Source organism: Porites lutea, chromosome 9 (genome assembly GCF_958299795.1).
Source record: "Porites lutea chromosome 9, jaPorLute2.1, whole genome shotgun sequence".
NCBI lineage: Eukaryota > Metazoa > Cnidaria > Anthozoa > Scleractinia > Poritidae > Porites > Porites lutea.
Genome location: NC_133209.1, coordinates 23,466,195 through 23,490,540, shown reverse-complemented (window position 1 = coordinate 23,490,540; position 24,346 = coordinate 23,466,195). Strand labels below are relative to the sequence as shown.

Genomic DNA, 24,346 nt, shown 5'->3' with positions numbered 1-24,346 from the left:
GAGGAGCGACAGAAGCGGCTTCACGTAGAACGCCAACTGTTCGAAAAGCAAGACCCCAACTACCTTGAAGGAGCCATGAATGGTTCCCCGGCAAGCCATGCACAAGCAACGATGGACAGAGCATCCCAAACGGACGCAAGTGGTTAAATAGGAGGAGGACCGAGAAACGCGAGAGCAAGCAGCCCCCTATTTTATCAGGCCCGGAGAGAGAAAGAAACCAGGGGCGAGTCGCCTGAGGGAGCAGCCAGGGAGTATTTTAACGCAATAAAAGAAAAACGCACTTACACGGGTGTCGTGTTGTTGTTCTTGCAGCGCGGGTGCCATGAGTAAGAACAAGAAGAAGCGCGGAGTGAGTTGGGCGGAGGCCTATGAAACGCCCTCGCGCCAGGGGAGTTTGGGAGGAGTAGAGCGCTTTGCGCGAGCGCAGAGCGTGTCGATTGGCCGTGCCCGGCAAGCGTTGCAACCTTTGTTGAGTTACACGTTGCATAAACCTCGACGTCGCCGATTCCCCACCCTACCCGTGGTGGTGCTTGGCATGGACGAACAATGGGTGGCCGACCTGGTGGAAATGCAAGCCCTGAAAAAGTGGAATCGCGGGGTGCGGTACCTGTTGACGGTGGTGGACGTGTTGTCGAAATACGCTTGGGTGGAACCTCTGAAGGACAAGACCGGCAAAGCAGTGGCGGCGGCGTTCGAGCGCATCCTGAAGCGGGCTAAGGGACGACAGCCTCTGCGATTGCAGACGGACGCCGGGAAAGAGTTCTACAACCGCGTGTTTCAGAGTGTGATGACGCGACACAACATTCATCATTTCTCGACCCGCGGGGATACCAAGGCGTCGGTGGTGGAACGATTCAATCGTACCTTGAAAGAACGCATGTACCGTTACTTTACCGCCCGCAACACCTACCGGTACGTGGATGCCTTACCTTATTTGGTGCAAGGGTACAACGCCACCAAACATCGAAGCATTGGCATGGCCCCTCGCGACGTGACGCGGGCCGAGGAGCGCCAGGTGTGGCAACGTCTGTACGGCAAACGCTTGGCCCGTCACGTGCGTCCGCAATGGAAACCGGGCGATCGCGTCCGATTACAGAAACAGCACCGGCCGTTCGAGAAAGGGTATCTGCCCGGCTGGACCGAAGAGGTGTTCATCATCGACCGAGCCGTGCCGGGGCCCGTGGTCACCTATAAAATCAAGGAGTGGGACGGAGAGCCCATTGAAGGCACCTTCTATGAACAAGACGTGCAGAAAGTCGACGTGCCGGACGACGCGCTGTTTCGCGTGGAGAAAGTATTGCAGCGTCGACGCCAAGAGGTCAAGGTGCGTTGGAAAGGCTGGCCCAAAAAGTACGACAGTTGGATTCCCAAGCGTAGTTTGGCCTCGTTATGAGTCGTCGAGTGGCCTTGATGCCCGCCCCGTTGGCGGGGCCGTTGGCGGGGCCGTTGGCGGGGCCGTTGGCGGCGCCGTTGGGCCGTATGCAGAGTGCCCCGCTAACAAGCCAAAAGACCTGGATGGATATGATGGGACGATTGGAGGCCAAGTACGGGCCCAAGAAGGGGAAGAAGGTCAAGAAGGTCCGGAAGAAGAAGAAGCGCCCTGCCAAGAAGAAGCGTCCCTCCAAGAAGGCCCAGCGCGCGTTCCGGGCCAAGTTGCGAGGCATGGTCAAGCGCGGCAAGAGCGTCACGTTGGACACGACGCTACGTCGGTTGGTGCAAGCGTTCCCCCAGGCCGATCACGCGTTGAAGGTCTGGCCCAAACGGTCCAGTTTGCATAGTACCGTGGGTCGGGTGCCAGGGTCCAAGCGTAAATTGAATACGTTCCTATAAAAACGGGTCAGTCTCGACCCGAGAGGAAAGAGAGCGATGGAACCGTCGAGTCGTTCGTTGTACGTCACGTTGCTGAGTAACACCAGCAAACCGGAATTTCCCCACAATACGCCGGCTTCGTTCAAGGTGCGTCTGCCGTACCCGTTGCGCGTCAAGAACTGGCAAGTGGGCGTGGCCGGCGTCTACTTACCCGGGCCACCGAATGTGGTCTCGCATGCGGTGACGTCGCATCCCGTGACGTCGCATCCGACCGCCCCTCTGACGGAACATCGACAATCGAATTTGTACAAGGGATCGACCAACCAACGATTGGTGCGCATGTATTCCCGAGCCATGAAGGGTGACGATGTGACCAGGATACAAGAGATCACCTCGACCATGGAGGACGCCGACATGCCCGAAGCCACCACGGGGGTGACGTTTATGAAAAAAGTGGTCCGTTGGTTGGAACAAGATAGGTTGAAGAAACTCTTTACCGGGTATATCTTTGGTACCACCAAGGTGGATTATACGCCTCGGTTCGAATGGAAGGACGAGGCGGGGGTGTCTACGTTGTGGATCCTGAATGATAAAATCAACATTGCCTTCAACAAACCGCGCCCTTACTTGGGGTTCAATCTGGTGTTGGCTGAAACGATGGGATGGATTAAGAAAAAGGAAGACCAATCGTACGAGCTGGGTCCCAATTTGTTGATGTACCCGCATGTGAAGCGTCCCAAGGCCCCCAAGATCGGGGCCGACGGGGATAAGAACCAACTGTTCACGTTTACGGATTACGTGCACGTGAACCGAGGCATGGCGTATATGTCCATGGTGATGGATTGGCAGTTTGTGAATTTGGACGAGGCCTATGCCCAGGCCACCACGCACGTGTACGTCCCTCCCAAGGTCCTGTGGAATCGTTTTCGATGGATCATGGACGACGAGAGCGTGTGGATCAAGGATGGGGGGATTAGTTCCTTGGGGTTTGTCAATCTGGAAGGCTCCCCGCATTATTGGAAGAAGAAGACCGTGGGCATGACGTTGACGAAAAGCGGCAACAAGTACGAACCCAAGTTTGGTTGGCTCATCGGCACCACCAAGCTGAGCAAGACCGGCACGTATAGAATCATCGTCGAGATCTACACGACCGACAAGGTCGTGTTTGACAAGACGAGCGTGACTGCCTGGTTTAGTTTCTACGTGCAGAACATCGACTCGGCCGTGACGACGCACGTGCACGAATACCTGGGCACGCACATGGTGTATTACCATCGCCTCGTGCAAGATTTCCGGCTGACGCAGCAGTCGGACGATACGTCGCGGATGTACCTCAAGGTGACCATGGACGGCGTGCCCAGCACGTACCCGGCCACGTTGACGGATCAATGTTACGTGGTGGTCTACGGGTACAACATCGCGGCGCCATGGCAACCCATCAGTCAAGTCACCGACGTGTACGACGATCATCCGGTCATTCGACGAGGCACCACCACCACCTCCACCAGCAGCACCACCGAAACGACCACCAAGCCCACGCATACCGGGAGTCAAGAGAAACAGAAGAAGACCACGGTGACGCCCGCGATGCACGGGGACCTACCCACGCGTTCGGTGCATCTGTACTGCAATGCGGTGGAGAGCAGTATCGTGGGGACGCAGATCACCAATTTCTTTCGAGACCTGCCCTATAAAGACGAGCCCATCCGCTGGGAACCGGAACACGTGCAGTATCACCGGGTGCGCGGAGACACGGTGGAGATTGTCGAAGTGGAAGTGGCCGAGACGAACGGTGAGTTGATGACCTTGAACCAGGCGGGAGAGACGCAAGTGACGTTGCATTTCCAGGCATGAATCGGATCGTGTTGGTGAGCGATCCCACGGAAGAGTTTCCCACCAATACCGCCAGTTCGTTCAAAGTGCGCCTGCCCGTGCCTTTGACATTGAAGGGGGAAGGATGGAAGGTGGGGCTGGCGGCCATCTCCACCCCCGACGCCACCTTGGATTTGAGGAGATTAGCGACGACCGTCAACCCTCGCGTGCTCGTCGTGGGAGTCAAGTTGGTGAGGAATTTGGGGCCCAACGACACCCCGGTCCACTATCAGTCCGTCGTCCAAATCAAGGAGGTGACCGACGATCCCAGCGTGGTGGATGGGGTGAGTCTGATGAAAGCCCTCATAGGTAAAGCGCAGTTTAACGAGGTGAAAGAAGCCCAATCGAAGAGTAAACGGCTCTACGACAAGTTTCGGGTCACGTACGAATGGGACGGCGAGGACCTGCGCATCTTGGCCAAGGAGTTGGACGACATCGCCTTGACGACCGGCATGGCGTTCGTGCAATGGCATGTGCACGTGAGCATGGCCAAGCTGATGGGGTGGCTGGTGCAAAACAAAGATAAGAGTTATGCCTTGGGCCCCAATCTCCGTTACGAGCTCCTTTACAAGACGAGTGATAATGGGAATTATTACCAAGACGTCAAGAACACGGAACTGAACAACCACGACCTTTGGAAAATAGAAAGCGAGCACTTGCAGTTGAGTCAGTGTATCAATTGGCGCTTCGTCAACTTGAACGTGGCCTTCCGAGAGGTGATGGGGAAACGCTTGCGCACCTTTCTGGTCTACTCGGACCTGGTGGACAGCAATATCGTCGGCAGTCAACTGCATGCCATGGTGCGCGAAGTGGAGCACCGACACCAAGGCAAGGGCGTGGCCTACTTTGAACCCTTGCACATGCAATGGTTACCGTGTCGGCGCGAGTACATGGAGGTGGTGGAGGTGATACTTGCCAAGAGTCAAGGAGAGTTGGTCCAGTTCGGCGCGGGACGCACCCTGATCACCTTCCTGTTCGAACGAGACGTATAAAAAAGGCGCGTGCCTCGGGCAATGTATCACATCATGTGGGGAGGCAGTCTGACGCGATACCGTCCACCACCCCTGCCACCGCAGGATGGTCGAGGACTGAAGACGGATCTACTGTTTGATGTGGGCGGACCCATTCTGTCCAATTTCGCGAAAGCCGGCGCGAAAGCCATGGGACAAGGGATAAAAGAAAACTTGAAACGCAAGGCCCTTCCATTTCTCGCGACGGTGGCCAAGAGGAAGGCGACCTCGGTGGGTAAGAGAGTAGGGACGTCGTTGACCAAGAAAGGGGCGAAACGCTTACGCGACGTGCTGGGTGTGTGAGAGGATGCGTCCACGAAGGTTGGTGGTGCAATCCAGGCCTCGTTATCAACGGAGCGTGCCCTCGCCGTTTGCACGACAACGAGGGGGATGGATTAGTGCCAGCGTCCCCAAACCCCCGGGGTACGACTTGACGAAATGGTTGTTGGCCCAACAACGTCGAGGTCGCGCCCAGCGCGGTGGATGGTTCAATCCTCACATCCCCAAACCACCAGGCTTCGGCCTGCCCAAATGGGTGGCGGCCAGGATGCGTATAAAACGACCACGCCGCCGCTGAGGAGACGCACTCCTCCTCCTTTGGCATCATGAGTAGTTTGGACATTTTCTCGGTCCCTTCGACCGACTACGATCTGCAGGGGTATAAGATGGTACCCTACCACAAATTGAGCGCCAGCATCACACCCATGAAGTTTTCGGTGCAGGCCTTGGAAGATTACGTGGATTTGAATCGCAGTTATTTCGTCATCGACCTGCGCTTGTCCACGTCGGGCACCAACGGCATCGTGGCCGATGCCAGTTCGGCGTCGGATGCCAACAACACCAAGTTCACGTACGCCGTCAACAACTTGGCCCACACCATCTTCAAGCAGATCAACGTGCGGTTCAATGGCACGCTCATGACCGAACAGACCGACACGTACGCCTACTCGGCCTATTTCCAGACGCTGCTCAACTACAGCCGCGACGATGGAGAGACGTTATTGGCCCCCCAAGGTTGGGTCAATTTCTTGAACGTGTGGCCCACGTTGACCAGTGGTGCGGACGACATTTCCACGCTGGTAGGTTCCCGTCACAACGAGGATCACCTGCTCAAGACCCTGACCATCCCGTTCCGGGCAAACAACGTGGCCCGTTTGGTCATGCGACCGTACCTGCCCGTGTTCCACACGGGCAAGATCTTGGTGCCCGGGGTGGAAATGAATTTTGAGTTCCACTTCAACAGTCCCGATTTCTACACGTTTGCGACGCTCAACGATGGCACAAAGGCCTACGTTCGGTTGCGAGAACAAGATGTGGACATCACCTTTCACCTGTGCCGACTGAACCTTAACCCGGATGTCTACGGGTCTCTGGAAAGTCAGCGCAAGATCCGCAAGCAAGTGGTCAAGTACCCGGTGGTGAGTGATCAGATTCGATCGTTCTCGTTCAACGGGGCCACCACCGTGTGGAGGGAAGATAACCTCTTCCTGGGCAGAGTCCCCCAGCGCATGATCGTGGGGATCTTGGACAGCACGGCCTTCAATGGTGCCAAAGAAAAGTACCCGTTTGCCTTCCAGAGCAAAGGGATCACCTCCGTGCGTCAGTTTATCGAGGGGGAAGAGTACCCGTACGTCACCCTGGAACTGAACGGGGCCAATGACCGCAAAGATCGACTGGGGTATTATCGGTTCTTGGAAGCCGCCGGGGCCGTACCCAAACATCGCGAGTTCATGGTCAAACCGGACGAGTGGGGACACAACAAGAATTGCACGCTGTTCATGTGGAACAACGTGCCCAGCGGGGACGCGGATGGCCCCAAATTCAATCCCAAGCAGACCGGCAACGTGCGTCTGGAGATCAAGTTCAGAGCGGCCCTGAACGCCAACATCACCATCTTGGTGTGGGGCGAATTTGAAAGCGTCATCTACATCGATCACCTGGGTGCCGTGACGTATGATAACAAAGTGTAAAGGACCCCCTGGGTTTAGTTGAACGATGGAACTGGTGGCGTTGAGTGATCGTCAATTGAGAGCCTTGGCGCTCTCGGACCCCGAGTTGAAGCGCGTGTTCCAAGGCGTCTATCCCTCCGATCGATTGCCCGAGCATCCTCCCAAGACCACCCGAGGGGCCTACATCGTCAACACGGACCCGGCCGGCGAACCGGGTCAGCATTGGTTGGCCCTCTGGACGGAAGAGGGGGTGTGCGAAGTGATGGACAGTTACGGGTTGCCGTTGACCGTCTACGAAGCGCCGGGATTTCACGAATGGATCGCACGGCATTGGAAGTACGTGGTGCGTAGCGACAAGACGTTGCAAGCCTACGACAGTCTGGCCTGTGGCCATTATGCTTTTGCGTACCTGCAAGACCGCGTGCGACAACGGAGCCTGTTGGAGTTTGTGGAAAGTTTTCGAGACGGTGATTACGTGTGGAACGATCATCGCGTGGGGGAACGCGTCCGTGCTTGGATCCAGAGTACACTGCGCGACGAGGGCATGGACGAAGCCGATGGACCGGATACGCAACGCTGTGTCTCTCGACGTTGTTTATTTCCTTCATTAAACGAGTCTTGAAACTTGACCAAGGTGTGTTTTTTATGGGTGTCCCACAAGGGGGAGACGGCGGGAAAGGACGACTCTATAAAGGGGACGGGACCCAGATCCAACGTGGGTGCGGGGGACCTCCGCGCGAGCGGTCGGTCCGACCTCAAGGGTTCTCTCCCGGCCGGTGGTGGGCACGTCCGGTATTTCCATAAAAATAGTGCTAACCCTTGACCCCTGCATGACCGAGTCTGGCCGCGGGGGTTCTCTGTACTCATTCCCCAGGGGACCTTAGCTCAGTGGGTAGAGCAGCGGCTTCGCCAGCCGTGGGTCATCGGTTCGAGTCCGATAGGTTCCACGCCACGTCGTCGCGGGCGCTCCATAAAACCGGTGCGCTCGTGGCGACGTGATTTTTTTTGGTGAGAAAATGATTACGCGACAAGATAAGCGACGTGTCCTGGAAGCCTTGGACGAACGTCTGTTGATGGAACTCGTGATCCATCCCGTGGACGCGTTGTGCGACACCTGGGATTATGGACACTATCGACTCTTCCGTCGATTGGCGTGGGCCGGCGATTGGCTGGGGTTGGCCCGGGCGTTGAACGCCTGCCCGGAAACCGCCGTGGTGGAGACCACGCTGACCCTGATAAAAGACGCCTCGCCGCGATTGTACGCCATGGTGTCGACATGATTCGACATCCCTGCAACACACTGGTGGGCGGCCCGTCGGGGAGCGGGAAATCGACGTGGACGCGCCGTTTGTTACGGCACGCCGATCAATTGATGTACCCCCCTCCTCGGGTGAAACATTATTGTTACGGGGCCTGGCAACCGGCCTTTGACGAGATGAAGCAAGAGAAGGTGCAGTTTCACGAAGGACTGCCCACGTCGGAGGAATTGGACCAATGGTTCGGTCCCACGCAAGGGGGACTCTTGGTGTTGGACGATCTCATGGACGAAGGCGCCAACGACAAACGCGTGTTGGATCTCTTTTCCAAGCACTCGCATCATCGGAACATCAGCGTCCTCTTCTTGTGCCAGGATCTATTCCCGCCCGGCAAATTCGCCAAAACCATTTCGCGCAACGCCCATTACATCGTGGCGTTCAAGAACCCGCGGGATCAAGTGGGCATGCGCACCTTGGCGCTGCAAGCCTTTCCCAACGACTGGTCGCACGTGATGAACATCTTTCGCGAATGCACCCAGCGTCCTTTTGGCTATTTAATGCTGGACTTGCATCCCGCGTCAGACGATCGGTACCGTCTCTTCACCAACGTGTTACCGGAGGAAGGACCGACGGAAACCTATGAACGTCAAGCATGAGTCGACGGACCACCCCCTCGTCCGACGAGTTTCGGGACGATCTGGATTTCGACCAATTGACCTGGGAGAATGAACTGGCTCGAGAACGGGCGCGACAACAGCGGAGACGCCAGGGAGGTAGGCAACGGGACTTATCGGAACGCCTGGAAGGGCACACCACGCCCTTGTCGGTGGGTGTCGGACGGTCCCCCCTCGTCACGCCCCGTGCGGTGCGAGATGCCTTGCAACGAGCCATGGACCTCTCGGGCATCCCCACGGCCCCGCCGGCCGGGGTAGGCGTGGCGCCCAATGTCTCGTCGCCGAGTTCGGGCGTGCCCAGCGTGACGGCCATCCGGGCCGCGACCCAGGACTTGCCGTCGCCCACGTTTAGTCCACGACAAATCGGTGTCATGGAACAGATTCTTCGAAATGAGGTGCCCGAAGATCAGATCGATGCCCTGTTGGACTCGGTGGGGCTCGACTTTAACCAATTGACCGATTACATCGGCCGACGTCCCCCGTCGCCCACGCTCACTGCCCGTCAAATCAACGTCATGGAACAGATTGCCCGAGGGAATTTTCCGCCCGGGCAGATGGAGAACCTGTTGATGTCCGTGGGTCTCACCAAGGATCAATTGAACCAATATATCACCAACCGTCCCCCGACACCCCGGACCCCTTCACCACCCCCGGCACCGCGAGGGCGCGGTCGACCCCCGCCCGGGGTCGAGGTCGGGGACGAGGCCGGGGACGTGGCGGGGTGCCACCCGGAGGGGGTGACGGAGACGATGGAGGCCCGCCCGGTGGTGGGGGTGGCGGTGGTGGTGGCGGCGGGGGACGTCGTGGCCGTGGCCGTGGGCGTGGCCGCGGCCGCGGCACACCCCCTCGACGAGCACGGATGAATCAAGACGAATTACGACGTCAGATGGATCTGTTGGCCGAAGATGCTCGTCAACGGTCAGTGGGGCGCCGTATTGCCGGCATCACGCATACCAATACCGTCACCACGGTCTACAAGGATGGAGGCGTACCCGAAGTCTATCGCACCTCGTCGCGTTTGTCCACCCCCAACACGGTATAAAAAACAGCCTCGGTTCCTTACCCCATCACTTCGCATCATGGTACGGCGCGGACGGAGACGACGACGACGACGCTACTACCAACGAGGGGGAATTTTACCCTTTCTCATCCCTCTCGCCATGGCCGCCGAGAAGGCCGCGCGCAAGAAACGCCTGGGGAAAATCTCTTGGTAGTAGGTGCAAGCGAACCAGCGCCACCGAATGTTCAAGATGACCGGGGCCAAGTAATCCTATAAAGACACCCTCGAACGTGTGTCCCAGGGAACACGACACCATGGTGCGACGCCTACAACGACAACTGCCCTTTTTGCGGAGCGTGTTGCGAGAAGCCGACCAGCACGTGCGACGGGAACGATTGCAGCATGCCAATGCCGATCAAGTCAATGCCATCAGTGAATTGGTGATGAACACCTTGAAAGGGAATGTGACCGTCCCGCCTCGACTCTTGGATCAGTTGCGTCCGCACAAGCAGGCCTTGCGCGAGATGGCGCGTCGCAAGCATTCCATAAAACGGCGACGGCACGTCATGATGGCTCAAACTGGGGCGGGTGTGTGGCACGCCTTGGATCGCGTGTGTCGTCATTGCCTGTCAAGATGAGTCACGGACCGTACCAGAAAAAGTACCTGGTGTCCCCGGCGGACATGGAACAACCGGTGGACCATTACAAAGGCACGTTGATGGAGAATTCGCGGTTGACGCATGCCGCGCGGTTGGCGGTCAAACAACACGTCTTGTTGGCTTCCCCCGAGATCCCGCCGGCCACCAAAAAGATCCGCCTCAAAGCCCTGGGACCCCAGGTGCGTCGAGCCACCAGACGCGTGCGGACCATGAACCTGCCGGCGGCCGGAGTGGCGGCGGGGGCCGACGACGACGACGACGACCAGTTTGCCCAAGGACCCATGGAGACCTTCTTGAAAACGCTTATAAAAAGCAGCACGCCCCAACCCAAGACCACACCCAAAGGGAAGCCGAAAGTTCCACCCAAGCCGAAATTTCTGTCCAAGACACCCATCTCGTTACCGGCCGACGATTGGGAAGAGGAATTGGCCGCGCCTATTCCCAGTACGTCCAAGAGCAAAGGCAAGTCCCCCGCTCCCACCCAGAAGAAGAAAAAAATCCGCTTCAGTTATCATCTCCCCAAGGTGCCCAAAGAAACGCAGAAGTTGAAACGTCAACCCGGCTGGAGCGAGTGGGGTGAAAAGGTGCAGCGGAAACTCGATGGCAAGGACTACTAGACGCCGCCGCCGCGCGTCGCGCCGTGGACAGCGCCGCCGTCGCATGATCGGTCGGGGTTTGGACGTCCAAAAATGGTTGGGCAAGACAGGCATCGAATTTCATTGGCCGGGGTATCAATACATGGGCCCAGGCACCCATTTGGAGAAACGTCTGAAGCGCGGGGATCCCGGCATCAACCGGCTGGACCGCATTTCCAAACAACATGACATCGATTATTCTCGCGCGCGCAATCTCCAGGACAAGTGGAAAGCCGATGACAAGATGATTGGCGCCATTCAAGCCCTACCGGGAAAAAAGACTTGGACTGAAGCCCTTGTCAAAAATATCATGCAAGCGAAACGCAAACTCAAATTGTAATCTGGTTGTTGTTTTCTTCTTTGTGTGTGAAAAAAAAAGACTTCAGTTTTTTGTCATGCTTTATTTACTGTTTACACCATGTACAATGGGTAGTTGGGTTGCTTGGTCCTACTTTCGCAACAAGAATGGACTAAATACATGTCATTATTATTGTCCTCAACGTACCCAATAAAAAAATGGAAGTGTCACGAAATGTCTCGTAGATTCAACATGTGGGTTCCCAGTCCCCCGCGGTCAGTGATTGGGCCCGCCGCGTATTATCCGTTCTCAGACGGGGGTGTCATGAAGGCACCACTCCCTTCACTCATTGTCGCTGGGCTTTATGGGGTTTTTGGCATTTTAATTTTAATTTTTTTTTTTTCATTTTTTTAAAGGGAAAATACACTGTCATCACTGACGTCACCGTCTTGTGGTGCTGGCGTGAATCCGTACGGATAGGAATGAAAGGTGCTGGGATCCACCACGCGTTTGCTCGCCACCAACTGATAGCGCTTAATTTCGGTCCTCGTTTGGAGTCGCTTGGTTGTGTCATCCCGCACGATCTTGTGGGGGTTGAAGATGGGAATGGATCTAGTCTGGGCTTGAGGATGCTGAAGTTCGTCGAGGACATTGCGTTTTAAAATGTCAAAGTTCAGTTGTTCTTGACCGCGTGCATTGAGGGAAAAACCACGAACCTTGCACTCCACTTTTCGTTTTTGGGTGCGGTATCCATAATTTTTGGGTCCGGCCGTGGCGAATTCCGTGATGGTATCTCCCTCGTCTAATTCATTTTTGAACTGGCCCAGGTACGCGCCCGTCTCGAGGGTCGGTTGCCCTGGAGCATGTTTGTAAATGATGCTGTCCGTGTCCATGTACAAAACTTGCTGGGGCTGTAACAGGAACAGGGCTTGGCGATACAAATGCAGACGGGCATGGGCGGTGGTAAAGGCGGCGATAAAAATGTTGATGTGAGGCTGGATGGGTGCGGCTTCCGTAATCTTATTATAGACGATTTCTAACATCTCTTCGTTGACCACACGGATGGCGTGGATGTCGACATCATCTTGGTTGAGCAGTTGATGAAACTTGGCTGGACTGGAGATGGCTTCCACTTGGCATTTGTTGCTGGCCTGGCCAAATTTGCCCCAAAAACTATTGAGCATCAATTTGGCTAAGGCACGTTTGGCAGGGTTCTTCTCGATCTGCGCGTACTCTAACTGGACTCCTTCGTGCTCCAGGTAGGCTGCTATGTATTCCTGTCGATTTAATTCATCTGTACCCACGCTGGCTGGCCATCCCTCGGCTTCTTGTTTTAATTTCAAGGTGTTGATGTATTGGGCGAACAATTGGGTCGAAGTGTGCGGAAAATGCCAGATCTCGTGGACTTGTAATACATCGTAGCCTTGGGCAAGGGCTTCTTCCAATTCAATCGTGCACCACGTGCCAGTGAGGGCTCTTTCTGCATCGGTGTGGCTGCAGCGGGAGCTACGCTCAAGGAGGGGTTTGACCAATTCGGCTTCGACACAGGCTCGGCACAATGGGAAGAGTAATTTGCCTTGGGCTCTGTAGGGCAGCACGGGTAAGTACAACCCATACGGCGGCAGCACGGTGACTTTGGCCAAACCAAAGTAGGACGACAAGTCGGTGGACTCAAGTTCTGTCAGGATGACTGGATGACCCACTGGGTACGTGCAATTTTTATTGACCCAGGGGTACAAGGAGGTAAAATCCAAGTACTGAATGGATTCCCCTTGGTCTGGATCAGCCACGGCATGCATGGTCACGGCTTCAGTACGACCCCCATAAAAGGCGTCTCGAGGTTCTAGGCGGTCTACGAGCTCCAACCCGTCCACGAACCCTTGGATATCTTCGCGGCTGGCCTTGAGACGTTTCCACTCGCACTCCCACATGGTTTGGAGAGCGTACCCAGACTGAACGATGGCTTGGTCTCTCGCCTGGGTGCGAAGGTACAGGTCATGCATGGTCTGGCGATCGAGCATCCGGATCTGGACTCGGCGGTTTGGAAAACAGGCAGGGCACCCGTGGAAAAAACAACCGTGGAATTCGTAGACGGTGCGTGTGGTGGGATTGTACCCGTCCACGCGCATGGGCTGGCAGGCGATCAGGAGCGTCATTTCACCTTTGTTTTTGGCATGCTGAATGTAATCTTCTTCCAAAAACGGATGAGGGTAGTCAGGATAGGCTTGGGCCATCAGGTCATGGTGGTCCCACTCGTCGGGGGTGATGGCCGCATGGCGGGCCTCTCGTTCCACGTGCTCTTGCCAATAGAGCCATTCCAGGGCGGCCCGGGAATAAGGTTTGCCTTTGTGATGCCAGCCTCGAATGGGTTCCGAGGCAATGGTCTGAGGGGTCAAACAATGTTTGCGAAAAAATCGGTTGCAGGCTGAGGCGATGGTCACACAATGTTCAAATGGGTTAAACCCCGCTAGTTGTTCAAATTCGGCGGCAAATTTGGTACATCCTTCTTTGAGGAGGCGAACATCACTTTGGCAGTAACTAAGGAGCTCCTCTTGAAAATGGAACTCGTAGTGTTCGGCCCGGCGTTCTGCATGCCACTGCATAAACTCCTCTTTTCTGGCAGGTGACATGCCTTGAGGGTCATAGTAATCTTGAGCTGGGATAGGGCCAATGTAGTCTTGGTGGTCTTGGGTATTAAAAAAATGGGGGAAAAACCCCTTTTTCAGTTCTTGTAATCCAAAGGCTTTAGGAAACGCTGCCAAAGGCATTGGCAAGAAGGACAAACTGTCCAGGAAGCGAAGGTCCGCCAGTGATAGAGATAAAATTTTGGCCCCATTGACTAACTGCTCTGGTTTCACGTACTGTTTGTAACACTGTTCCAAAATGAAGTAACTGTCATACCCTTTAAAATTGTGGGCAATACAGATGACTTTTCGTTTGACGTGCGGGTTAGGGGACCGCGTCAAGGTTTGGGCCCAGTCTAAGAAGGCCTCAATGCAGGAGTCTCCCGCAAAGGTAAACTGTGCATTACTTTCACTGGTTTCTGCACACAGTAAATTGGCCACGTGTTCGCCCGTCTCTTGGCGAGCTTCAATGTCAAAGTAAACAAATAAAGGCTGCGGCAAGGTCTCTGTTCTCTCTTCCTCCGCTTCATCATCAGGACTGCTGGCCAGATTGGCTTGGAGGGTCGCCAACCCTGCGGCGGCTCCACGGCGGGGAGGTCGACTGATTGGCTGTGGAACCTGCTCTACGATCGGCTGGATGTAACATCGATGGGTGTCTGTAGGCACCTGTTCTTTACAGGATGGGCATTTGCCGTACCCGCATTTGTGTCGTTGGACGGCTGATCCTTGGCACAATGTCTGGCAGTCGGGGCAACGCTTGTGGGTGCTGCACACAGATGCTTGAGGAACGGGCGCTACACGCCCCGCACTGGTATGCGTCTGATGGTTCAGGAGGCAGTCGGCGCCGAAAAAGAAGCGCTTGCAGTCTCGACATAGGACGGCGGCAGGTTCGCGGGCAGCAGAGAAGTCCGGGCAACTTTGTTGGTGGCAACTGGAACATTTCCGGCCTGGGCAACGGTGATGTTGCAAATCGTCGCTGTTAAAGGATTTTTCACAGTCGAGGCAAAAGTAAACTTTGCCAAAGAAGCCACTCAACGAATGACATACATGGTAATGGTCCTGGACTTTGATGAGGCAGAGGAGTTTGTCCTCGGGTTGGCGAGGGCCTTTAAAAATAATTTGATACCCATGGTCGGCGGACACGACCACAATTTGGTAGTCGGCCAATACAATTTGAAACAAGTTCAGTTCACCCAAGCCGCAAGGGCCTTCGGGCACACGGGCCCGTCTGTGTAGTTGGCGGGCGAGGGTTTCTTAAAGGGGTCCTCCCCTTACAATGTGTCGGTACTGGCTGTCACGGCTACCCCAATCTCGGTACGCTTTGGCGGTGACCAACGCTCGGGCACAGCATAATTCGTCTTTGTTTTCAATGCGTACGACACTTTTTTTGTTTTTTAAAAATTGTTCAATGGGTTGGGTGCCGGGCCGTTGACCGCGACTGCCTGACCCGACTCCACTGTCTCGGATATGACTGACTTCAATATGGAAGCTATCATCGATGGCAAAGTTCTCGTTGGAGTTGAGAATTTTACTTAGTTGTTGCATCATCATTTGGGCGGGTTCGGTGTCTTGGAGCCAATCACGGACTCTGACGCGGGAAGACTGGTAGGCGTGCTGTAGTCTGTTGCTGGACATATTGATCATTAAGTGATCATTGTCGTGCACCCCCGGCTGGTCCAACACTTGGCGCTGGATGGCGATCTGGAGGGCTTGCTCCAACAAAGATGGAAGCTGGTCTCGCGGAATCAGTTCGGGACGAAGGGCACCTCCACGTTGGACGAGGCGCGTGGTAAACACACGGCGATGCAGTCCAAATTTACGCACTCGACGATCCACGTGCGGTACGAGTTGGAACTCTAGCGGATACGCCAGTTGTTCCTGTTCGGCCGCGTCCAAGGCAGCCACACAGGCAGCATCCTCTTCAAGGTCGTTGAGGGTCATTTCTACATCATCTAGTTTGTCAGCCATTCTGAAATTTTAAAAAATGAAAAAAGGTAAAACAATACATGTTAAAAAAATGAAATCAATACTACTGTAGTGCTTGAGCTTCTTTCATTAGAAAAAAAATTGGCCGTCCTAAAAAGCAATTGCTTGGCTAAGAATTCTTATATAAAGAGGCCTTTGAGCCGACAAAAAAAATTATTGTGTAAAAAAAGGCTCACCTACTTTTTTTACCTCAATACGTCATTAACACGGCCCCGCCAACATCGAAACAATAGGTTTTTTTTGGCATTCATACCTCATGAACACGTCCCCGCCAAATGGGAAACATAGGTTTTTGGATGAATACTTCATTAACACCGCACCGCCAACATCGCAACAATGGAGCCGTTGCGCCTCGAAAAGTTCTTTTGTCAGGCTGTTATCCTAAACTAATAACCTTCACCAAATTAGCATACTGAAAGGTTGTACGTGAGCGTTTTACAAAATGAGTTTTTTGGGGGAGCAAAATTACATCCACAAATCACGTATAGGAAAAAAAGATCAGACAAGTATTTGCTCATATAATGCAGCCTAATAAAACAAACTTCGGCTGAAAAAAAAGAATGCCTAACGTTTGAGGACTAAGAGTGAGAAAAACTGACAACTAAAACTTCAAACCGCCCGCTCTAAGACCAACCGTAAAACAAAAAAAACAACGGCTACAATACTTACCCAACAGACAAACCAGCAAAACAGCTAAAAAGCAAAAGCTATTTACAAAAGCACACTCTAAAAGCAAGAAGAAAGATGCACATCCCAATCAATGACATGTTTGCCCGGCGATCGGCTAAAATACTGTCAAGTCAACGACAACAGATTCGTAAGAAAACTCAACAGATACAATACTTACTAAAATACCAGCAAAAGCAACAGCAGTAGCGGCAACAGCAAGCAAAAAATTATTTATACACACCTAAAGCAAGAAGACAGAAAAATCGTAATCAATGACAAGTTTGTACTGCCTACGGCTAAAATATTCTCAAGACAAAGTACAGAAGGTTCGTAAGAAAACGATAAAAGAGAGAGAAACCTCAAGACAAGAAACAACCAATAAAATACTTACTAAAAAGGCAACCAGCGAGAATAAAATTATTTAAAATCACACACACCTAAAGCAAGAAGAAAACACCGCAATTAATGTCATGTTTGCACTGCGTTCGGTCAAAATACAATCAAGACAACGACAAGAAGTTCGAAAGAAAAACGATACAAAAATAGAAAGCAATAACAGAAGAGAAAAAATACTCACCCAATCAATTGCAGTAAATTCTTTGCATAAATTCCAATCTGAAAAGAACAGATATCACGTCAGTTTTCGTACAACGCTCTGTGAGACTCGAGCAAAGTTGCAAGCCAAAAAAGAACCACTCACCTTAAGGTACAGAGAGCTCTGCAAAGATACTTACCCGAACCGTACACCCTAGGTTATCAAGGCCAAGAAAGAGACTCTCTTGTGGGAGGCACTCTACGATCCCTTCCTACAAACCTTTGGGAAAGAACGCATGCGCCCTACGATAATCATTCACCCTGTCCCGCCCGTCAGAGTACCACCTGTATGCGGCCCCACGGGACATAGATAAATCTCCACGATGAGTACCCCTCGCGCTCCAATTGGCCAAGAACGCCTTCATGTATGACGTCACGACTCGATAAGAGTATAAAGACTACACCGCCTCCCAGTGCTTCAGTCTCTTACAAACGGCGTCTCTTCTAGTGGTTCATTCGTGTCGTGTTAGAAATCTCTGAGCTATCCGTCTTGGTACCCCCTCGACTTGCTCTTTGAAACGATGCATACCGCCTACTCTACGACCCCTGTTAAACCCCTTGCGGAGAACGTCCTCTACGGATCGCCTCTCTTCCCTATTGGCGATATCTAAAGAAGAAAAGAAAGATGGAGCAAGGGCCTCTGAAGAACGGGCAGTTGGACTATTTGGCGCGACACAATCCCGTGTTAGGGCCTGGTTTTCAAGGCGTGTTTGCCAGGAATCCCTTACCCAACAAGCTCATCACCGCTAAACCCGCCGCGTACCTTGTCAACTAAGATCCCGCCGGTCCCCAGGACACCCTCGGCTCGCCCTCTGGACGCACGGCCAACATTGCGAACTCTTGAACAGTGACGGCCTCCCCTTGAAGACCTATGCAGTCCCTCTTCTCGAGCAATAGGTGCAGGAGCATTGGAAACATCTGCTCACCAACGGAAAAGCGTTGCAAGCGTACCCTAGTCAAACCTGTGGTCATAAGGTCAACGATCGTTTCATAGGGCAAGCCCTCCAACGCGTGAGTCTTCGAAACCCGGAGAGATGGGAACATGCGGGTCCATTACCTTTTGAGCAATCTTGTACTTCTAGACTTGAGATGTAAACCGTACACTGATTTAAAAAAAAAATAGGAATAAAAAAGGTTGTTGTTTGGTGCTAACTTGGCGACTGATGGCATGTGCCAAGCCCGGTGGCGCAAGGGGTAGCGCGTTCGATTCCAAATCGAACGGTTGGTGGTTCGACTCCACCCCGGGCTTCCGGAGTGGATCCTTGCTGCGACCCATTCCTTTTTCTTCTTCTTTTCTTTCTTTCTTTCTTTTTCTTCTTCTTTTGCTGCCCTATCTTTTCTTTTCTTTTTTCGCCTTCGTGCACAAGTCTTCCCAGAGAGTATTTGTCTAGGCGCGGCGAACTATAGAGGGCCCCGTCCTTAGAACGGATAATACGCAGCCTCCTCCTCCAAGCTGTGGGGACTGGGAATCCACCATTTTTTCTTCTTCTTCCACAACGCGCATGCGCCCTCGCGAATTGGCCTTACCACAAGGCTAACCCTAATCCTAGCCCTTAACCCTTCACCCTAACCCTAACCCTAGCCCTAAACCTTCCACAAGGCGCATGCGCCCTTTCCAATTCCTCCCCGTACCACAAGGCTAAGCCCGAACCCTCATCCTCTTATATAAACTTAACCCTAACCTAATCAAGTAAGGTACCCTCACACCCAACGCGCATGCGCCCTCCTTCTAGCTTCACCTTACCACAAGGGACCCCCGAACCCTAGCACCCTTAATCCTAACCCTAACCCTAACTTTTCACCACGCGCATGCGCCCTCACGAATTTTTTTCCCGTACCACAAGGCTAACCCTAATCCTAACCCTTAACCCCTAACCCTAACCCTAATCCTAGCCCTAACCTTCCACCACGCGCATGCGCCCTCGTTCATGCCCCTTACCACAAGGCCAAGCCGCAACCCTCCTCCACAAATATAAACCCCACCCTAACCCTAACCTACTCGGGTACAAGAGGCTCTCTAGCCCTAACCCTAACCTCTCCCTCTTCAGGTAAGTATAACCCTAACCCTAACCCTAACCCTAACCCACCCCTCCCCACATTTTTTTATCGAGGACATTTCGTGACGCTTACATGAAGCCCCCCTACTGGACAAACCGACCCCTAATACTACTAACACCAATAAACCACATAGTTTTTTTGGGGCGGCAGAATACCAGTTGTATTAGAAAACCGCAGGTCATCTCAGGGGGAGGGGAGGTGCACACCCCCTGCCGGCTTCCCCCTAGATCCGCCCCTGTTTCTATTTATTAGTACAAATAAGACTATTAACTCGATGTAAGATATTAGATGTTGTTTCATTCTTGCACTGTTTGCAAATTATTTTTTCTCTTAAGTCACCCATTCCAACTCTTTATAACGTTAAAAACGTCATATGGATCCCCACAGTTAACCGATTTGTGGATTACAAGTTTATTGTTTGAATTAAATTATAAATTTACAGTATTAACTGGAGCTGCGCTTTTAGCCCTGGCTAAGTCTATATATTAAACATATTCTATACGAAGATATGACCATCTAAGTTGTAATCGTAATTCAAAAGAACTGCAAATTAAGACCTGCGAACGAAAAAAATTTCTGGGGCTTTAAAGGCCTCTGCGTTCGCGCTACAGTACTCTTGTCTACCACCTGAGCTGAATAAAGACACGAAACATTAATAGCAGGCTAATTTAGTAAGCTCATTTAGCTTAACCCGTGAATGGGTCACTAAATATACATAATTCATCGTTAGTCGCTTCCTATTCTGTGGCGAAACAGTTTTTACTGAATTGTGTATTACGTAAAACAAAAGGAACGATTGTGTTTTCAACTGTGGACTGGCCGTGAAGTCTCCGACGGTCCGGTTTCATGGAATCAGTCGAATAGATTATTGCGGAACTAACACTCAAATTCACTTTTTAGAGCATTCCTAATTGAGTTAAATTTATCTGTTGGAAAGAGATCATGTAAAGTGGCAAATGGCACCAAGCGCACATTTATTATGTATTTCCAATCATAATATAGCGGTGGTTAGCTCGAAAGCTAAGCTCCTCTGACCACCGTACACTTCTACCCAAGCCATTAATTTTCTTTTTTTTCCCTTCTTCTTCTCCGTTATTAGTGTATTCCTACCTTACTATATATAATGTAAATATTTTATAAAAGTGTGAATAATGAAATTGAATTGAATTGAAAGTTTGCCTAAACATTTCGCTCAAAGTAAAATTAAGTGAGCTGTTAAAGTTGTGTCTAGTTGGTTAGGGTAGTTGGACAGTTAGAATCTTATACTGATTCCGAAATACTTTTTCAAGTAATTGATATTTCGTAGAAATGATTCCTTTAAAAAAATTGTTTGTTTAGTTGAAGACCTGCTACAATATAGCAACCGGCTTGTCTCACCTCACTTACTCACAGCCTCGCATCGCATCATAATCTTGCGTAATAACGACAAACAACGTTAATGGCTTCATTACCATATAAACTGATACACCTGTCTTAAATTTTACTGGGTGACAGCTAATATTCTACGCTCTCTTAAACGAACTCCTTGAAGCACTTTGCACAAATCAATCCTGTTTCTCACAAAATATGCATCTCTGGCTGCTATTTTTGACCGGCACTACCGTCTACGGTATTAGTCGTATTTTGGAACCAAGTTTCGAGGCCGTGAACTTTGCTTCCCCAATAAACGGGCGAAGGCTGACTGGAAACACGATCCAAGAAATACAAGTGGACGCAGAAAGTCGTTGCAGGGTTGAGTGTGTTAAGGAAGAGAGTTGCATTTCTTACAACTTCCAAATGGTAAAGAACACAACTGAGGGGTACACATGTCAGATCAGTAACTCTGATCGATTTGTTAGCGTTGTTAATTTCACAGCGGATGAGGATTTTAAATACGTAGGCATGCAGGTAAGTCCTCCCTTTTTGTTCTTTGAAGTCCTTAATTATCTTAATTTATAACATGTAACTCGAAAACACCACTTTTTGGTATGTGTTAGAGTGCAAGAAAAACTGGTATCGTGACTGAAGTAAGAATTTACCATTCCGTCAAGTTCAATTCTTCGTCCTTAAAATAGAAAGTGAAGAGAAACTTGTAATTGTAATTGTACCCCCGCTTTTCAAGCTAAGTAAGTGAGCAGAAACAGAAAAGATATAATTATTACTATAAACAACGCTTACCCAGTTAGTGTCTTAGCAAAATGATAATAATAATAATAATAATAATAATAATAATAATAATAATAATAATAATAATGAAACTGAATAATACTACTACTAATAATAGCTGTTTTCGTAATTTTCCAAGAATATTTGTCCCCTCTAAACAGTCGTTACACATTCTTTTTCGAACTATTTTTGGTGGTGCGATCTTAGGGATCTTTCAAATCGCCCATGAAACCAGCAGCTCTTTCGTGGCGCCTTTCGTTAAGGTACATTGTCGCTGTTGAATTTGCGCAAGTATTGCATTAGTCACGAAACATGGCATCTGCTCATCAAAAGCCAATATCATTAACGGGTACTCTATTCTTATAATCTACCGATATGATTCATTGGTGGTGCGGTATTATAATAGTGCATTATGTGTATTTAAACTCAAGTTTTCGATGCCTGTCTTTAAATCCGGTTAGGTGGGAGGTACTCAAAAAGCTTTGTACGGAGAGGCTGTGCCCCGAGGTCCACCCCAGTACCTTTTATAGACCAAATACCGAATTATATCAGAATGATACAAGGTAGCATACAAACCCAAAACCTTTTTCTTCAATTGGAAGCAACGTACCACCGCAGTTAAAGCCGTTGAAGATGCATTGTAATACATCAAAATGTATATAAGCAGGAGTTAGAGCTAATACCGTCCTGGGGATATTATGTCAAGGAACAAGTCATTCGATTTCAGAGAAAGACTTGAAGCAATTCATAGTGCTTCTAAAACTAAAATGTACCTTTTAAAGAATTGAACATTTTGGAATCGGCTTTTGTTATAAGAATAAGCAAACACTTAAAATTACTTGTCCCGGAAATTCGAACTTGTGGCTCGTTCTACCACATAGCAAGTCTTTTTGAAATTCTCATTTACAACTGAATTTTGAACGCCTCAGTTTTGCTACGCACTTCTGCTCCAACTTTTCCTCTGAAATGTCTCTGGCATATTTATTATATCAATAAAAGCCGATACCCGAAATTACAGTAAAAAATAGCTAGCAAATTTTTTTTACTAGACACGATTTTCTTCGAAAAGTAGGGTCCTTTCAAGAGGTAATTTCGAAAAGAATAATTTACCATCGATCAATGAAATCTGAATATTTCATGATATTATTGCCGAATGATATGTGTTGTTCTTTGCAAAGTTTTGCAGCCAATCGCGTTAAAAACGAAAAAGTTAAGACGAAAAGTTAGTCAAATTAAAGCTCAATGCTCTTGCATTAATGGCGGAGCCCGCTTTATCACATACAACTGTACAATAAATAGTGTCGAAAACGGAACCAGATTCAGTTACGATGTATGTTGCGAGAAAGATATAGATAAGATATGTCTTTTTTTTTTTAATCATACTTTTGAGCTATTTGAAACGATTGGCAAATCCTGTGCAAGAATAATCTTTGAACTCTTTGTAAGAATGCGGGTAGCAAACAATGTGGCTCGGATTCAAATCCCAGCGTGGACGCCATATGTGAGGTGAATTTGTTATTGGTTTTTTGCTTTGCTCCGAGAAATTTTTTTCCCCGTGCACTCCGGTTCTCCTTACTCCTCAAAAATTATTTAGTTGTTGCGGTTGTTTTTCTTACAGAGCACCTGTGAAGTGGATAGCTCCATCTGTGGTGACAATGAAGTGTGTATTCCATACTACCAAGATAACAGTGCACGATGTGTTTGTAAGGTTGGATATACAGGAACACCTTGTAGTAAGTTACATAAAAAATATCGCTGTGTCATAAACTGTCCGTGACTAGTAACAGTGTAATGACGAAAAACGTAGATCTTGTCTCACCTTTAGTTTTAAGGGTGTTGTACGCAACAGGACGATAGGCAGTAAGACGTTTGTGTGTGAAAAACGTAATAGGGCTGTTACATGACTGTCTTGACTTGATTTTCATTTATAATAACATTAGTGTTATCAGGTCTTTAATTTATTTCCAAAAAATCTGCTAAGGAGGTGACGTTGACCAAACGATTTGTTAAACATATTATTGTCGCGCTTAAGTTCGTTCACACAAGGTTTGCCGTCTGCTTTCCATGCCACTCACTTCTTGTGGCGTAAATTCACTATTGTCACCAACTCCGACTCTGTAGGACTAGGGACGCTAAGGACGTAAACAAATCTCTGGTAGTGACTAGCTACCCACTAGGTGAAGTGCCCATTTCATTCAATACTAAGTTGCAAACTGCCCCAAGTAGACACAAGTGCAGCAGTCCAGCTCAGGTAAATTCCCACACACAGTGTTGTAGATTGTTCCTGAAAAGTTCGAGGGAACACAGTGAGACAATTGCAGTCTTAATCAGGCTTCCTAACTGTGGGTGCAGCATGTAAAATTATATATAATGGTAGGATGATCGTTTTTGAAGTTTGCTGACACCCATGTCTTAAATAACTAACAGAGCCTATTAAATACTGCGCCCAGCTCCTTAACGATGGTGCCCCATCCAGTGGTGTGTATACCATTAATCCAGACGGCGGCACACCCATCCCAGTGTTTTGTGACATGGCCACTGACGGCGGAGGCTGGACCATTTTCCAAAAGCGTTTTAACGGTTCTGTTGATTTTTACGTCAACTGGACTTCCTACAAGAACGGTTTTGGAGATCTGAATGGCGAGTATTGGCTTGGAAACGACAACCTTCACCGTTTGACAGCCGCTGATGATGTTATCCTGAGAGTCGACCTGGAGGATTTTGATGGAAACATTACTTATGCCGAGTACACAATTTTTAAGGTGGCAAACGAGACAGATAAATACCGTCTTTTGATTGGAGGATATAATGGAACCGCTGGGAACTCGATGGCCGTTCACAAGTAAGGCAATTTGAAATTAAGTGTGTTTGTAAGCCGTGGTGGAAGCATGAAAACATTTCACTTGATTGACAATAATCATTTGATTAGGACTTAGTGCAAATTTGACTTAAGTCTTACTACACAGTAATTTTTAGGGAGTTATTATAACTCCAAAATTGGAGTAAACATTTTAGGTACAGGATAACCCCTTTTCTAGGATTACTTTAACTCCTAATTTAACTCCAAATTTGGGGTCATGTTTACTCCAGAAAAAGAGTTCTTTTTAC

General features: G+C 50.4%; 4 protein-coding genes and 2 non-coding genes across 6 annotated transcripts in view; 5 read left to right on the top strand and 1 right to left on the bottom strand.

The window, feature by feature from the left end:
• The first annotated feature begins 5,356 nt into the window (after positions 1 to 5,356).
• LOC140949069 (uncharacterized protein F54H12.2-like) lies at positions 5,357 to 6,661 on the top strand. The gene has a single exon (XM_073398315.1). The coding sequence runs from the start codon at positions 5,357 to 5,359 to the stop codon at positions 6,659 to 6,661; it is 1,305 nt and encodes a 434-aa protein (XP_073254416.1).
• Positions 6,662 to 7,514: 853 nt separating this feature from the next.
• On the top strand, positions 7,515 to 7,587 carry Trnaa-cgc (transfer RNA alanine (anticodon CGC)). Its single transcript has one exon. It is a non-coding gene; the product is annotated as a tRNA-Ala (tRNA).
• Positions 7,588 to 7,916: 329 nt separating this feature from the next.
• Positions 7,917 to 8,552, top strand: LOC140949068 (uncharacterized). The gene has a single exon (XM_073398314.1). It carries the CDS (start codon positions 7,917 to 7,919, stop codon positions 8,550 to 8,552), a length of 636 nt encoding a protein of 211 aa, XP_073254415.1.
• A 3,020-nt stretch (positions 8,553 to 11,572) lies between these two features.
• LOC140949067 (uncharacterized) lies at positions 11,573 to 15,754 on the bottom strand. Its single transcript, XM_073398313.1, has 2 exons — positions 15,234 to 15,754; positions 11,573 to 14,762 (listed from the first exon to the last, which is right to left on the bottom strand). Exons 1-2 carry the CDS (start codon positions 15,752 to 15,754, stop codon positions 11,573 to 11,575), a joined length of 3,711 nt encoding a protein of 1,236 aa, XP_073254414.1.
• A 2,457-nt stretch (positions 15,755 to 18,211) lies between these two features.
• On the top strand, positions 18,212 to 18,284 carry Trnaw-cca (transfer RNA tryptophan (anticodon CCA)). The gene has a single exon. It is a non-coding gene; the product is annotated as a tRNA-Trp (tRNA).
• Positions 18,285 to 20,641: 2,357 nt separating this feature from the next.
• LOC140948191 (microfibril-associated glycoprotein 4-like) overlaps positions 20,642 to 24,346 on the top strand; it is a 4,851-nt gene continuing 1,146 nt past the window's right edge. Inside the window, exons 1-3 of the mRNA XM_073397412.1 lie at positions 20,642 to 20,980; positions 22,857 to 22,971; positions 23,666 to 24,080. Coding sequence (XP_073253513.1) covers positions 20,660 to 20,980; positions 22,857 to 22,971; positions 23,666 to 24,080 — 851 coding nt within the window. The 5' untranslated portion in view covers positions 20,642 to 20,659. The remainder of the gene's footprint in view (positions 20,981 to 22,856; positions 22,972 to 23,665; positions 24,081 to 24,346) is intronic.